Source organism: Rhinocladiella mackenziei, assembly GCF_000835555.1.
Source record: "Rhinocladiella mackenziei CBS 650.93 unplaced genomic scaffold supercont1.3, whole genome shotgun sequence".
Lineage (NCBI taxonomy): Eukaryota > Fungi > Ascomycota > Eurotiomycetes > Chaetothyriales > Herpotrichiellaceae > Rhinocladiella > Rhinocladiella mackenziei.
The window spans coordinates 4115809-4130542 of NW_013550602.1; the positions used below are offsets into that span (position 1 = coordinate 4115809).

At 50.8% G+C, this 14734-nt stretch overlaps 6 protein-coding genes across 6 annotated transcripts; 3 read left to right on the forward strand and 3 right to left on the reverse strand.

Annotated features, from left to right (window-relative positions):
- Positions 1-3239: 3239 nt before the first annotated feature.
- Positions 3240-3497, forward strand: Z518_05007 (uncharacterized protein; the record flags this gene model as incomplete). The annotated part of the gene is made up of 1 exon (XM_013418712.1): positions 3240-3497. One exon carries the CDS (start codon positions 3240-3242, stop codon positions 3495-3497), a length of 258 nt encoding a protein of 85 aa, XP_013274166.1.
- Positions 3498-5106: 1609 nt separating this feature from the next.
- Z518_05008 (uncharacterized protein) lies at positions 5107-5520 on the forward strand (the record flags this gene model as incomplete). Its single annotated transcript, XM_013418713.1, has 1 exon — positions 5107-5520. One exon carries the CDS (start codon positions 5107-5109, stop codon positions 5518-5520), a length of 414 nt encoding a protein of 137 aa, XP_013274167.1.
- Positions 5521-6867: 1347 nt separating this feature from the next.
- Z518_05009 (uncharacterized protein) lies at positions 6868-7724 on the forward strand (the record flags this gene model as incomplete). The annotated part of the gene is made up of 2 exons (XM_013418714.1): positions 6868-7057; positions 7114-7724. 2 exons carry the CDS (start codon positions 6868-6870, stop codon positions 7722-7724), a joined length of 801 nt encoding a protein of 266 aa, XP_013274168.1.
- Positions 7725-7999: 275 nt separating this feature from the next.
- Z518_05010 (uncharacterized protein) lies at positions 8000-9055 on the reverse strand (the record flags this gene model as incomplete). The annotated part of the gene is made up of 1 exon (XM_013418715.1): positions 8000-9055. One exon carries the CDS (start codon positions 9053-9055, stop codon positions 8000-8002), a length of 1056 nt encoding a protein of 351 aa, XP_013274169.1.
- A 1188-nt stretch (positions 9056-10243) lies between these two features.
- Positions 10244-12793, reverse strand: Z518_05011 (uncharacterized protein; the record flags this gene model as incomplete). The annotated part of the gene is made up of 1 exon (XM_013418716.1): positions 10244-12793. One exon carries the CDS (start codon positions 12791-12793, stop codon positions 10244-10246), a length of 2550 nt encoding a protein of 849 aa, XP_013274170.1.
- Positions 12794-13436: 643 nt separating this feature from the next.
- Z518_05012 (uncharacterized protein) lies at positions 13437-14558 on the reverse strand (the record flags this gene model as incomplete). Its single annotated transcript, XM_013418717.1, has 1 exon — positions 13437-14558. One exon carries the CDS (start codon positions 14556-14558, stop codon positions 13437-13439), a length of 1122 nt encoding a protein of 373 aa, XP_013274171.1.
- Positions 14559-14734: the final 176 nt, after the last annotated feature.

Sequence of the window (14734 nt, forward strand, 5' to 3'; positions counted from 1 at the left end):
CTTGATTGACGAGCATTCTTTCTTGATCCGCGATGAGCTTTTGGTCCGTATCATCAGCATGTTTACGTATTGCTGCTCCTCACGACGGACATCCTCTCAGCAAAGGCCCCAAAAAGGAGAAAGAGGTTGGAGATTGATCACAGTCTACCTCCCACTACCTGCTCGTTCAACATTTGAAAAGGTATAGCGGCTAGGGCCCTTTCGCGACAGCCGCCTTGACAGGAAGACATATCGCAAGTGATTCATGAAAAAGTAAGCGAAGGACTGACAACGTGAGGGCCGAGGCTATCGGCCACTCAATTGAGTCTGCGTAATATAAGAACGTCGTCATTCACATCCAAGCACGCGCCGGGCTACTCTTGCATGTACACAAGGTGGACAGAAGACCCTAGATATTAGGGTCCAGAGTCTTATCGAGAAGAGTTTTGGAACAGCGTTCCATATGTGCGTATGCTGTAGGTTGATTCGATTGCAGCTGGTACAATGAACTGAGATTGAAAGCCATCTTGATCGTTCCTGGTGTCACCCCCGATATTCCCACTGGCACAATAACGGTCTATGTAGGAACAATACAAAATTTTTCTACACTCTGATATAAGTCTGCCCCGGTTTGCTGTACCCGAAAAGCAAGTGATTCTGGCCCGCCGTGCGAGACAAGAGCCCCACCACTTCAGTTGGGAATTGCATCTGAGCTGCAGGTCATCGGGGGTATATGTGGGACGTCGATGGGAGGCTAAGTTTGATGGCGCCAGGACGATTAGCCGGTGATCGGCACCTTTCAGGCGAGCTCGAGCTTCAAACACGAATTTTGCAGGTGGCAGCTCCGGTAGGGTGCCAATCTCTTAATATTCGAATGTGCTCAAACTCACCACAGACGTGGTTGCTCTGTCTATCCTGTCTCTCCCGCCATGAAAAATTTTTGTTGCTTGCGTGGCTACCTACACCTTCCTCCAACATCCTGGCATTGAATCTCGCTTCGCTCAACCTCTCCTCCGTTCTTAAGTCGAATTACTTGCCTTGTTTAGAGAATATTCAGATTATCCGATGAAGTATACGACCTCCGGCACCGAGCGGCGCGACAGAATGAAGCTCTACAGATACATCCAAACTTACTCGATTGGGAAGAGCACGCTGGGATAACTCTGCGGTGCTAGTTCAATTTCCCACGAGAGCTTCAACATGCCGTGCCTGAAAGTCCTCGTCCAGCAGGAGATAATGGATCTCGTGGAGTTCGACGTGGAGAAGCGAAGAGGAGGCTATAATGGGGGCAGGGTTCATTTGTTTCCGAGCTGGCAAGATGACTGCGGTTGGAAGCTATACTTTGGTCGATCTTGATACCGCCGCAAGTTTGAGCCGTACTTCCTGCTGACCAACGCCACTCAGCAGAACAATACTGTCCAGTAGTTCTCTGTACGGTGTTGTTCGGCTCAAGATGAATATGATATCGAAGCTCGTTGGTAGGTACATCTCCTTCATGAGGAAGTCGAGTATGCGTCGTGAGCGTCGCCAGTTGATTTCTGTGCCGGACGGCCAATCCAAGAAGTATTGAAGACATGGTTGGACAGTATTGCCGTCACGTTGCTCAATGCCGCTTTAATCTTGATAACAAGTAACCCGCACCTGCGTCGATTCCGAGAAATACTCTTGAAAGCTCCTGTTGTATCGTCTCCCAGAACGTTCTTCGAGACAAAGCTTTTTAGGACCAACATTGCAGCAAAAGTTCATTTGGCATTCGATTCAATGCCATCTACGGAGGCCCAATAAGGGTCCGAAGATAGAACGAAGGTGTAGCTGACGAAGATAGGGAAGTAGTGGCTCTGGAGCTACCATCTTCAGCGGCAAGATGCTGTTCGTCTGCATTGAAATTCCGACATTGAAGAGCCAATTGTCGAACGAGTCGATTCCAAATGCGCTGACGAGTTCGGTCACCACCAGCAGCCTGACGAGGCTTGACTTTCAGCCCGTTCTCGGGAACATAAACGATATTTCCATATCTGTAGGGTATGAGCGCTTTCGACCATGTCTGCTCCCCCTGTCCTGAAACACGTGCACACGAAGTGGTCCAGAACGAGCAAATATCCGGAGAGATGAGAGAACTCGGGATGTGCTCGGAAGGACTGAAAGCGAAATGTCTCCTAAACAGACCTCCTCGACATACTGGGAGTCCAGCAGATATTTCCATCTTTACTCCAAACCAACCGCGTCCACTCGGGTAGTGTACAAGTGGGGCGACGCCCTCGAAAGTCCGATTCTTCCAACGTCACATCATTCTGTCATCACCTGAAGGCCAAGGTGGTCGTCGACCAGTCCAGTTGTCCCGTGCTGCGAGCGAGGCGGCTGCCGAGAATGCAAGCGCTGATCGAAATACTTTCCAACGGGAGCACATTGAACGCTTTCTACAAGAGTTGTATGAAAAACATGGTCATCTCACTGATATTAGCGAGGATGAAATCCGAACTTTGCTGGAACAGGTGGTGTATGATGGTCGCAAAGCAGTTGAATCGTATCAAGTACCAAAGCGTGACAATGATCCTGTCAGAGATGCAAACTCAGAAAATCCTGGAATCAACATAAAGGGCACTGCTGGTCAGGAGGAATGCCTACAGCGTACATCGATGACTGGAACTGGTCGACTAACGTGAACAATCGTCGAGGAAACAGGCTACCGTTGGGAGATCTTATGGGGTTTGAGACCGAGAGCGATGGCAACGAAGATATCCTGCATACTCCGGGCGGTGGCTCCAACGATTTGAACCAGGAAAATCAAGCTCCAAAGCCTTCAGGACTTTCCATATTCTCTGATGCCAATGGACCTTATCATCCATAACCGCAATTCTCGGGTCAGGACCATCATCGTGACCACTGTCATATGAGCACAATTTGCTCGACGACAATGGTACCAGACCACAAAAATAGAACGAATCAACACCGGAAGACCCGACAAAGAAAAGACCCAGCGCATCTCGATGACGACCAGTGGACCTGGGAGATATTCCCGCAGGACAGTCAATTCGAAAAGGAACTTCGAATGAGCAATGCATTCGTGGAGCAGTTCAATCGGCTGATGGGGTCGTTGTACAGGGAAACGAACACGGAAAGCATAGAAGAGATCAACGAGGAAAAAAGAGAGATCACCGGGCATCACAACACAAATCGGTCATCTTGGAGCTACATTCTTGAAGTCTTGGAGCAAGGAGGCTATCTGTGCATCTAGAGGACATTCCAACCGACGACAAGAGATGGCGCAACAAGAACATGCCGGCCTCGCCAAACTCATCCGGAGATACGTCAGAGACTTGATTCAACACTACAGCTGTGTTGGCAGCAAGATCTCTTTCGGAGATAAGCTCACAGTTCTCCGCCTTCGGTACGAATTGAATCGGTTTATCCGATCAACAGGAGAATTGCGAATCGATTTCGAAGAGTCCTGGCCAAACTTCTATGGCGATCAAGAAGATTTCGAGCCACGTCCAGACAGTCCCAGCATGTCTGTCTGATGATGAACGGGAAAGATTGGTCGGGGACAAGGCGCCTAGCCCTCGAGTCCTACCAAACTCGGGATGAACTGGAGTGTGAAGTCCTTCAGGAACGCCAGGTTGACCAACAACAGGAGAGCCAGGGGCAGGCCAAAGGGATTTAAGCGGGAAGCCGCGATCGAACAGGACAAATGGAGACTGATGTTGGAGCGGACACAGAAAAGGAATGAGAAGACGGCGGAGAGAAGCAAAAGAGGGCCGACAAGGGAATTCCCCGTGGACAAGGCATAGCTTACCGCCAATGCTGAGGCCGCGAGAGAGAAGGTTGATCAAGGCTCAGAAGAGGCATCAACGATGACTGCCAAAAGTTTGTGAGTTGGGGGATGAGTCCCCCAAAGCCAGTGAAATGGAGAGAGGTCAGTGACGGACATATGCTCTGATGACTGGTCTGGAAGCGGGTATTGAGCCTTGTCTGAGTATGGTTAGTTACGTATCGAACGAGTGAGGAAAAAAATACCCCTTTGCAAATGAATTTTGTCTGATCTTTGGCAGAGATGAATCTTCCTTCAGCCCTGTGTCCAGCATCCACCATCCTTGGGGCTAGGGTGGTTCCTCAGCTGTTCCAATTTCTGTTTGATTGGGACGAAAAAAAAGCCTTGCCTGTGATATAGGAGTCCAATCAGGTTTCAGTCATATCCATATGACGACGGATACGGATACGAAGTATTCTGACTGAAATTGCCCCTGCTTCGACTGGTGCATTTTTCAATCCAACAAACCAGGTTACCAGAGATCAACCCTCAACCTTCGGTTAACCCCCCCCCCCCCCCCTTTTTTTTCGAAATCGCGTCTGAGAGATGGCTTGTGGCTAGGCCATTGGGTACTCGGCAGACTAACCTTGTTTGGAGAATGCGCTGCGGGCCACAACCTGGGTCTCACACAACCCCCAAACTTCAAATCTCTCATTGTCGGTTTGAAGAGCATCTTTCACATTTTATTCCATGGAAACAGAGCAGCCAGTGTCCATCCACAACATTTGCCCACCTCAATCCCTCCAGGTCAAAACCGACCGCTTCTTTTCTGCGAAAAATTGCGTGAACCATCCCGCATTGACCAGGCCCAAGCCACACGCCCAGCGCCCCGGGAACCGTGGAGCCCTTGACGCCTTGCACATCAAACACGTTCAGCCTGAAACCAGTTGCTGATCCAATTCTTCTTACCAATCCGACTGGTTCGTCCCTCAGTTCACAGAGGAGCCGTCGCTTCGAATCAAATTTACTGGGGTGACCATGGAACATCGTCCAAAGCGACAACCATACTTTACTCGCTCTAGTAGTGAAATGGACCCCCCCTTATTTACCGATATCAAGGATCATGAATACGAACACGGAGAACGACAAGAAAGAAAAATGGGGGATCCTAGTCTTCACTGAGGACGGGCTTCAAGAGATGAGAAGAATAGGGTCCTTCATACGTCCTTTAAGGTCTTCCTTTCCCTTTCCATCTTGCTCCCATCCGCGTTGCTGTACCAATTGTTCTTGCATTGTGTCAACTCAGTCAAACAGACCAACAAAACCTCAACCCTTCTCACATCTCTACATTTTCTAACGAAGGTCACCATATATCCAACATGCGCTTCACCTACCTCCTCGGCGCCCTCGTGGCAACCACCGTCTCTGTCTCCGCTCAAGACCTCGACTCTCTTCTTGCCGAAGCCTCCTCACTCATCGGCACCAACACTGAATACCAATCCCTTCTTTCCAGTGCTGCCTCGGCCTTGGACAGCGCCACCAGCGCGCTCACCGGCTCTGATGCCGCACTCTACTCTTCGTACCTCTCTGCTTTGGAATCCGGTCTCGACTCGGCCACAAGCCTGGCAGGAAGTGTTGTCAGCGAAGCCAGCGCTGCCGCCACTAGTGTCCTAGGCACCGCCGAACCCAGTGCCGTTGCTACCACCAATTCCGATAACGGCGTCGACCGAGTCGTTCTGCCGGCCATGGGGGGGTTTGGCGCCGCCATTCTAGGTTTGGCTGCTATGCTGTAGAAACCAAACAGCCTTGAACGACGGCACAGGGCCTGTGGAGGAGGACACAAGATCGTTGTGGTGCCATCGTCAGCCTGGGTCATATCATTTCATCCGAGACAAGACATTTGCGAACAATAGCTGGAACTTTGAAGATCAAGATGCTAGCATGGGACAGATCCATTCTGGCGGAAGGTGTGGGTGAAATTCAGACTTCTCACGTCCCTTCTACTTGTTCAATACTGCTGCAGCAGAAAGACAACTCCTAGAATACGGTTTTCGAGGCTGGTGTGGATTTCAATTCTCGATGAGATAGATAAACCCGTATTCTCCAAGGACTAAGAAACGGAAACACCAAAAAAAAAAAAGAAAAGGCTCCCTCCCTTTTTCTCTTTCCGCGATTCTTAGTTTGAAACACCTCCTTTTGATTCTTTCTTGCCGCAGGCCTTGTTTGGAATTATCCTATGCCCGTTGTTCTACGTGATCTCCGACTCTCATCTTGCACAGCCGCATGGAGAAGGAAAACCATGCTCCTAACGAAAATATCGGTGAGTGATAACTCAAGTATGAAAACACTGATCGAATCCAAACTCTAGCTTCATTTCGTATATGAATGTACGTGAACCTGCTGAAAAGGCACCCGACCGAGCAGGTTTCCATTGACAATCGTTGAAGAGATATATAACCTAGTCAAGAATAGGGTATCTCCCTGCTCTATTCCGCGGTGTATCATGTTGATATGTAGTTGTCATGGTCGACGGTGCTCTTGGACTCCAGGGCAAAACAAACCAATGATTTGAGAGCTGATACTTGTATAGGCCTCGACCGGTTCTAAGCCTAAGACATATTCCTCGGAGCTAGCCTCTTGTGATAAAACAGAGTGCAATCAATCAAGCCATTCCAAGCTCGGACAGTGATGATGTCCTCAAGCGTCCAGGGTTGCCCGATCACTGTGTTAACACGGTCCAGCCGGACCAGCCACATTGAATTATTTGTTGAGGGGCCTCTCAGGAATGTGCGATAGTTGTATTCCTATTCATTTGACGGCAATGTCAAGAGGCCCAAAGAGTGGCCGACCCACAACCATAACCAATTCGTGACTGGAATGTGCCACATATTTTCCCAGCGAGAAAGATCAACGACGGACCACAAACAAAGAAAGGTGGACCAGCCTGCCAACCTTCATTTATGCGTGTTGCTGCTCGTGCTTCGTCAACCTCGTATCTTTCCTTTCTTTCAAGTCGCTCCTTTAGGTTGTTTGTTCTTCCTTTAAACATTCGTTTCCAAGAGAGGACCACAACTCGTCTTATCTTTCAGTATATCACTCTCGTTAATCATCCTCTTCAAAATTCGTTGACAGCGCCAATCATGCGTTCAACCCTGTTCGTGGTCTTCGGTGCCCTTGCTTGCGGGGCAATGGCGCAAACTGCTTCCTTCGATGGAATGACTTGGGACTTTGTCACTGTCGGACAAGTGTGGCCGATTCACTGGACCGCTGGTAATGGCACGCCTGTTTCGTTGTTTTTGGGAAACACGACAGCGAATTCATCAATTTTCAGTATGTTGACCAAGCAGGTCCTGGATGACGAGAATCGAATATTGACTCTTCCACAGCGAACCGTCCTGCAACCTCAGGAGAGTTCGACTGGACCGTCACCCTTCCTGATGGCTTCGTGCCCGGCAAATACGGTCTGGCTTTGCAGCAGAGTGGTGCCACGGACTATTCTTCATTATTCAGTGTCCTGTTGGCCTCCGTCAGCTCGACCACTATGATGACGACCTCATCGTCAACACCAACATCAAGGACCACACTGATGACCACACCGATGACCATACCAATGTCAAATGCAACACTCATCTCTGCTAGCGTGGCGGCCACTGTGACCGTCACGTATTGGGAGGATAAGTGTGGTTGTACCAAAACGACCACCGTTTGCGCCGCCACTGCCACCAACCTACCAGGCACCCAATACACCTGGTGGGACGAAACTTGTGGATGCACCAAGACTGCGATGGCTCCAGCTTCAACAGGGGCTCCTGGTTGCAGTGGAAGCGGATATGGTTGCTCCAATCACACTGCTCCAGCTGGGACAAACATGCCACCGCCTCCTCCGGCTTCCATGGCAATTCCAAGTTGGGAAACAAGATACACTGGCGAGGCAAACGGACGGGTAAACTTGGGGTTGACAATGGTAGGATTGATCGCTGCGGCAATGCTCGCATAATCGCTTGGATTGCTTGGGCTATTAAGTTCGGGTGTTTTCCAGAGGTCCATTTTGGAGCATTGCTAGTATCAGTCATTGTTGAGGAAGAGATCGGGGATGTATGGGATTGTGACTTGTATAATCCGTGGGGTTCAAGCAGATTGGCAAAGGGATGAATTTCTCAAATAGCTGTCTAGAATCGTTCATGAATCATTTCCAAGTCGTGGAGAGATGGTTTCCCTCGGTTCGGGTATCAGTATGGTTCGACAGAGACAATGTCAGCATCAGTCCGACCTTCATCTTTCACCTTTTATCTTGGCAAATGCGCCGACTTCCGCGCTGGAGATGGAAAAAGGACTTTTAGGACCATCAGGGGATCGTGGACTCAGAGCGACCGCAAAAAGGTCGTCTTCAATTGTCTCGCTCGAATTTTTGGTCACAAAATCTAGCGAGGTTGACGGAGAGTGTTCTTGTTGTTTTCTTATAGCCTCTGGCGGAGCTTGCGCGACCACCTTTTTAGTCGGAGCCGCCACAGGGCCATTCCGGAAAGCACTGAAGGACGAGTATGCCATATCGGAAGCCTCGGGTGAGAGAGGGTTCCCCTCTCGTGTTGGTGTGTTGAGGCCTCGAGCGGCCAGATCCTTTTCACTCGTGCCAATGCTCAGTCCTTTCAATTTCTCACTGAGTCTTCTCCCCCCAGGAGACTTGGGGCTGGAAATGCCTGGACTGGTAGGACCCGTCGGTGACTTGGAGAGATTACTCAAATCCAAAGTAGGGGGCTTGACAGCCAGTCCGAAATTGTTTTCAATCCACCGTCTTTCAGACACGGCCATTTCCAAGGCTACGCCTTCTATGTTGTGCTCTTCCTCGTGCTTGATTTCCTTTTCTAGAATTTGAAGTCTCTTTTTAGCCCAAATTGTGTGCAAAACACCTTTCTTGCCACTAGCTTTGGCGGTGGCACCTAGTTCGGGAGTAAAAATGGCCGGCAGAGGGTTGACCGTCATTCTTAACGGGGTCGGCTCCGGCTGCGAGGGTTCGCTGGGAGGATGATATGCAAGAGTGACATGCGGGGGCATGATTGCGCCGGGGGGCAGAAGGAAGTATACACGACGAATGTTGTCTGACGGATTGTCGTCTGCTGGGAAGACTGTCCGTTTGCCCGACCATGAGACCTGCCACTTCCCAGACTTCGGTCGGGACTGGTCATCATCCTGCCACTCCACCATCATGACTTTGGTTCCTTCGTTGCCTTTTCCGGGTTCAAACTCAAAGCGAGCCAGAGCCGTGACGGAGAGAAGGGTATCCAGATAGATAGGAGACTTTGGAGTGATAGGGGTTTCGACTTCGGCCATGATAGCAAATGGGAGTGTGGGAGGGGGACACAACACTGGATGACAAGATCAAAACAGAAAGGCCGGCTGAAGTACACGAGATGGACAATCAGATGTCGAGAGGAGGATTTTCGGGCAGTCGATGTGGGAGACGTGAGGAAGTACGGTGGTATTGTACTAAGTGGTAGTTGGAGGGTAGATTACAGCTACGGTGCGGCGACCCGGCTGCGACCGTTTGGCTCTTGTCCAAGACACCGTCCCATTGACCTGCTCGATACTCACGCCTATCTTCTTTTGACGCCAGCAGACCAGACCCGTCTCTATCCATTCCCCGATTGCTATCTTGGTGCCTCCGCCCGCCTCGCTTCCATTCGCACTGTGCCAACAATGGTGACTACAGCAGAGGGGAAAGAGAAAGCATCAATAGTATCCAAGGCCCCACCCTGGACAAGGTCAACACCACCAAAAACAGCAATAGCAACCTCGTCAGCTGCATGGGCGCCAATTAGACACCTCCGACGCAGCCTCTTCTTCCATGCATCTAAACCCTCCAGCGGCTTGGAAACCAATCGCCAATCCGCTCACAGAAACAACACCCGGCATACGACCTCCCCTAGGGCCAAAATTATCTGGCCAAAGCAACATTGCCGCCGTTGTGGTTGACCTTCTCGATATAACTGGTACTTCCCGTGACGATGTACTTGAGCCACAATATATGGAAACAGACGAGCTGCCATTCAGACAACTTCAATTATTTGCGGATTAGTGAACAATGAGAACTAAGCGTTATCTGTCGGCCCCAGAACTTTGCAAAGACATGTCCAACCTTCATCAGTATCGTCCCTTGTTGGGGGGGGGGTTATATATGGCTGGTACCTATCCGTAAGTTTAGTTATACAATCGGAATGCTCTCATGAAGTCCTCTCACCCTGCCACCAGTATTTTTGGCGTTCTCCTTTTTCGTCCCAACCAAACTCTTCAAATTCCGTTGGCGTTTCTTCTTCGCCATGATCTCGATACGAATTCGGGACTTGTAGTATACCATCATCGTCGGCATCGTCCAAAGTCCAATCAAAACTGACTGGTTCTCTCTTCTCTCGGTAGCATCTGCCGCGCCCAGCTCGTATCCAAATCGAGTGTTGACTCGATGATTCTCCACAGCGTGATTGGAGGGACTGTCCGGCTCAGCAATTTCAAACAGTCCGTAATTCAGGCGTTGCCGACTCCCAATGCATCGATTCCTAGTCCCACCTCTTTGCCAACGACAGCTGCGAGCCCTCCAAACCCTTCCAGCTTGAGTCTTTCAATCAATAAAAGACTCTTCTCTCTCTTCTTTGCATTAATCTGGCTTTCCAAGTCGGCTACTTGACTTGCAAGCATCTTCCGACTGTCTTCCAGATTCAATGCAATGAATTCTTCTTCATATTTCTTGAGATTTCGCACTTGGGTTTGGAGTTCTGCGATTGATGCATCCAGTGCCGTTGTCGGAGCTTTGATGTCATTCGAAGCGGCAGTCTTCGTGGGAGATTCCGACGGCGCGGATCCGGGGGTCGTGAGGATGCCATTTGAACTGTGCCGCTGTAGAAACATACCATTTGGTGAGGAATGTCCCAGCATTGGTGGGAGCGTATGATTTGACGGTATGCGTCCCTTGCCCATAGTTGACGACGGAAGCGTGGCGAGCGCGGGCGAGCGGCTCACTCTCGAATGCCTTTCGTCGGTAGGGCTCACCATGAAATCGGGGCCATCGGGAAAAGTCTTCATGCTGGGCAATAACGTTGGAAGATTCCCGTTCATCCCGCCAAAGGATCCGTCCACTACGAAATCAGAGCCTTCTCTGGATAACGCTAACCTGCTGGTCCCCGAGAAGTCAGGTTCTGGTGTGGGCAACTCAATTTTCCTCAAGGGCGTGGCAGGACCCGCATCCACTGAGGAAGATAATGCTCGTTTCTTGCCCGTTATATGGGCCAGGCCGGGCAAAGATGTTGCATTTCCAACGCCGTGGGGGTTGCTTTCTCGTCGTCCCCTTTTTTGATCGAAGACATTGTCTGCAAAACCCATCACCTTGCCTCGGGGGTCACAAGCTTTCACCCGCCTTTTACTAGCCGGCTTCTCACTTTTCACATATGCGGCGACGAAATGACAGCAACGACAGTTACAGATCTCATCGCATTTGGGACAAATCCACATTCCCTTATGTCGCAGCACGTCTGCCGGGTATTCGTCGAAATGGCGGAAGAGGCCTCGATAACAGAAAAAAGCGGTGCATTTGTCACACCTCCGGCCTTTCCATTCCTGGTGATCGATTCGGCAAAGATGACAAAGTCTGGTCGTCGACGACGTCTTAGCACGCATGAGGTCGTTAACTGCCGTCCCGAGAGGTTTGCAGCGATCAAGTGCACGAGGCTCTTCCGGCTGAAATCCCAAGATTTCTCGAGCGCGATTGAGCACCCTCGTGCATTGTTCCGCCGGAACCAGCTCCGCCCAGGCATATGATTGTGAATGCTCACAAGATCGACCATTGAGATAACACAGGAGACAAAGGTCAAAATCGGCACACTGAGTACACCGGACATGGCGATTCCAAATAGCGGTACTGCAAAAGTTACATGTGGCAATTGTTCCTGCTTGAATGGGCACCAGGCTGATTGGAGTGGCCGGTGGGGATTCGATGGACTCGTCGTGGACCATTTGGCGGAACAAACGCGACAGCAATGGAAGATCTGGAGGCAGTGGCAGGGACGAGTTCGTCACGCTTTGGTTGTCTTGTAAAAGTGATAACATAGCACATGCCAAAGACAAGTTGGTCCGAGCGACATCAGGATGGCAAAGGCGATTGAAAGGCGCCTGGACGTATTGAAAGCCGACCTCGAGGGATAAAGGGTGAAGAATGTTCCAGACGAGCTTCGCCGAAAGGGTGGACGGATTCCAGACTTGATGAGCAGTGGCTGGAGGGAAGACGACCAGATCACCCACTCGCTGATCGTAGGCATAGAGAGGAAAATCGGCCTTGAGCAGCTCCTCAGATCCAAGATTCAGCCAGTCCAGATGGGGTGAAACACCTCGAGCGGACATGAAGGAATCATACTTCTTTTGAGAGTCGAAATCTGTCCCAATGCATACCACCGGCCGATCGTCAGATTCGACGAGCAGGTTCAAGGCCACCGTGCTCGAGAAGCACCGATGAAAACCGGAGCTGCTTCCTTCACTACCGACGTAGGCCATCATGACCTCGCTCCTCGCACATTGTGGCAGCCACTGAAAGAGATCCAATCGACCACCCCATTGGACCTCGGTGGGGAGGATTTTGCGACATTGTTCCAGCCATTCTTGAGGGCAATGGAGATCTCTTGCATATAGATTCTGAAATTCGGGGAAGGATTGTCTCGCGCTGTCGGCAAACTTCTTGAGGGTGAAAGACAAATCTCGCCCCGTGCTGCAATTTCGAATGGGTATATTTTTCTTTGTGCTCAGCTCGATCAATCGTTCGATCCCGAAGCCAGGCTGATGCCCGTTTTGAGGGTCGGCGTTGGGCCATGTGTCAAGCTTGTCGAAATCAGCAATGACAAACGGCTGACCCAATTGCAAACGTTTGGTTAACCATTCGGAAAAGGGGAGAGGGTTGCCATCGTGGTCTTTTTGATCCTGGAGGTTGATGATGCTGAATCTCGGAAACTCGACAAAGGGTTTTCCGAGGCGCAGGAGCTGCTCTGCGGAACTGTCAGGTGGGACAGTTAGAGAGGGAGTCTGAGGGATCATCGTGAAGTTGTGGCTAGACCAGCAGACATTGCGATGGACAGGAGAGGGTATTCGATCAGCGACAGGACAGAGGTAGGAGGTGGGAAGCGGGCACAAAGTACGGGAGTAGTCGCGGTGGTCGTGGTGGGCAAGTCGTAAACCCAGGGGAGTGGAGGCTGCAAAGGAAGAGAACCCCCCGGACTAGAGTCTATTGTACTGCATAGAGGAGGGTGGGGGGGCCGGCGAAAGCACTCCGTATCGAAATTTTTCACACCAAGATCAGATCGCGGAGAGCAGCAGAGAGACAGAATCGGAATCTGGAGGGGCGAGTGAAAAGTGTGGAGAGCGTGAGGCTAGGGAACAACACGCTCTTATTAGCGGGTCTTTAACGATAGCCGCTATGATACAAGTTACCAACAATTGGGGCATTTCTATGGAAGACGCTTAGGCATCCCCACTGACTAGCAGCGCGGACTCACGGCTGTCCTCCGGAGTACCTTCTCGAAAGTCGGTTCACAAAGAGGTACTTGGATAATCCCTTCTGCTGTGCCAACCAATTCGAATTATCCCGTGGGATGTATCTCTCCTCTTTCAGCATCCTCCGCCAGTGACACCCCCTTAGTCAAGAGCGACGCACGGCTCATCCTCTCTTGACGGGGTGGTATTATGTCAATGACCAATCAGTCACCGTTCCCTTCATGCATGTTGTGCCATCGTTGCTCATCACTCTCACTTCTGCTTCCTTTTGGCCCACCGCGGCGTCATCCATCATCACTCGATATGCCTCTCTCGCATACACCGGGCTTGTCGCTCGATATTCGATCTTCTCCGGATACACGATATCATCCTGTGCCGACCCCACTCCCTGGCTGACAGTTTCATCTCGCCAGAGATCCAACATGGCAATCAAATTCATAGGGCCGTGGACAACCACATTCCTGTGACCTTCCACCCCTGTTGCCCAGGGCCTGTCGTAGTGAATTCGATGAGCGTTGAATGTCAACGCCGAAAAGCGGAATAAAGTGGCCTCATCGCGGTTGTATTCTCGCACCATCTTGCCTTTAGCAGCCTCATCAAGTTCAGCCTGTGACAGTTCGGCAGGCTTGGGGACCAAGGGGGTTGGCTTTGAGGGATCGAGTGCGGCTCTGAACACCCAGTTCCTTCGATCCAGTACACATAACTCGTCTCTGCTGTTCAAAAATTCCTTCTCCACCCCCACTAATAGCATATCTTCTCCTGTCTTTTGGATGACTTTCGGCTCGCAACTCAAGACTCTGGTTACTTCGGTGACGATATCACCCACTCGCAACAGCGATCGCGCGCTTGAATCAGGGTCAGCCCCCGGCCAGTGACATGATCCTCCTGCCCACATTCGCCGTGTGAACGGAACGTCCGGGTTAAATGAAGCATCGGTCCCATCCAGCCCCAAAATTCCTGGGAGTTGGGCGGGCGTAAAGTAAATGAGATGATATGCTGGCGGGATAGGGGTTCCGAGAGGAGGCTCCGTCTGCTCAAGTGTCTTGGATAGTCGTCCTGAGCTCGGCCATAGGTGTGGTCTGTTCAAAGTCAAAGAGAAAAGTCGCAGTTGATTGGCGTCCAAGAGCTGTTTGCGAACAAAGGTCTGGCCCTTGGAGAACTTGCGGAGAAACGTCTCAGCTATTGCCCTTGGATCAACCGACGACGAATTTCGAGTCGACAAAGAGAAGTTGCGATGTCTGGAAAATCGAAGTCTTGCAGAGCTCGCCGATGAGATGCGACAACAACCGGGACGGATGAAGGTGCCCATGGTTCTCGAATTCACACCGAAGGGAAGCTTTGCTCATCAGAACGAATTGCCTTGTTTCTTTGGGTAAATGTTTTTCTGCCGATCGAATTGGTTTCACCCAAGGGTCGAGAGACACATATCTTACGGTACAGCTCTCGACACCAAAGAAAAGTTGAATATGCTTGAGGGACGAAGGT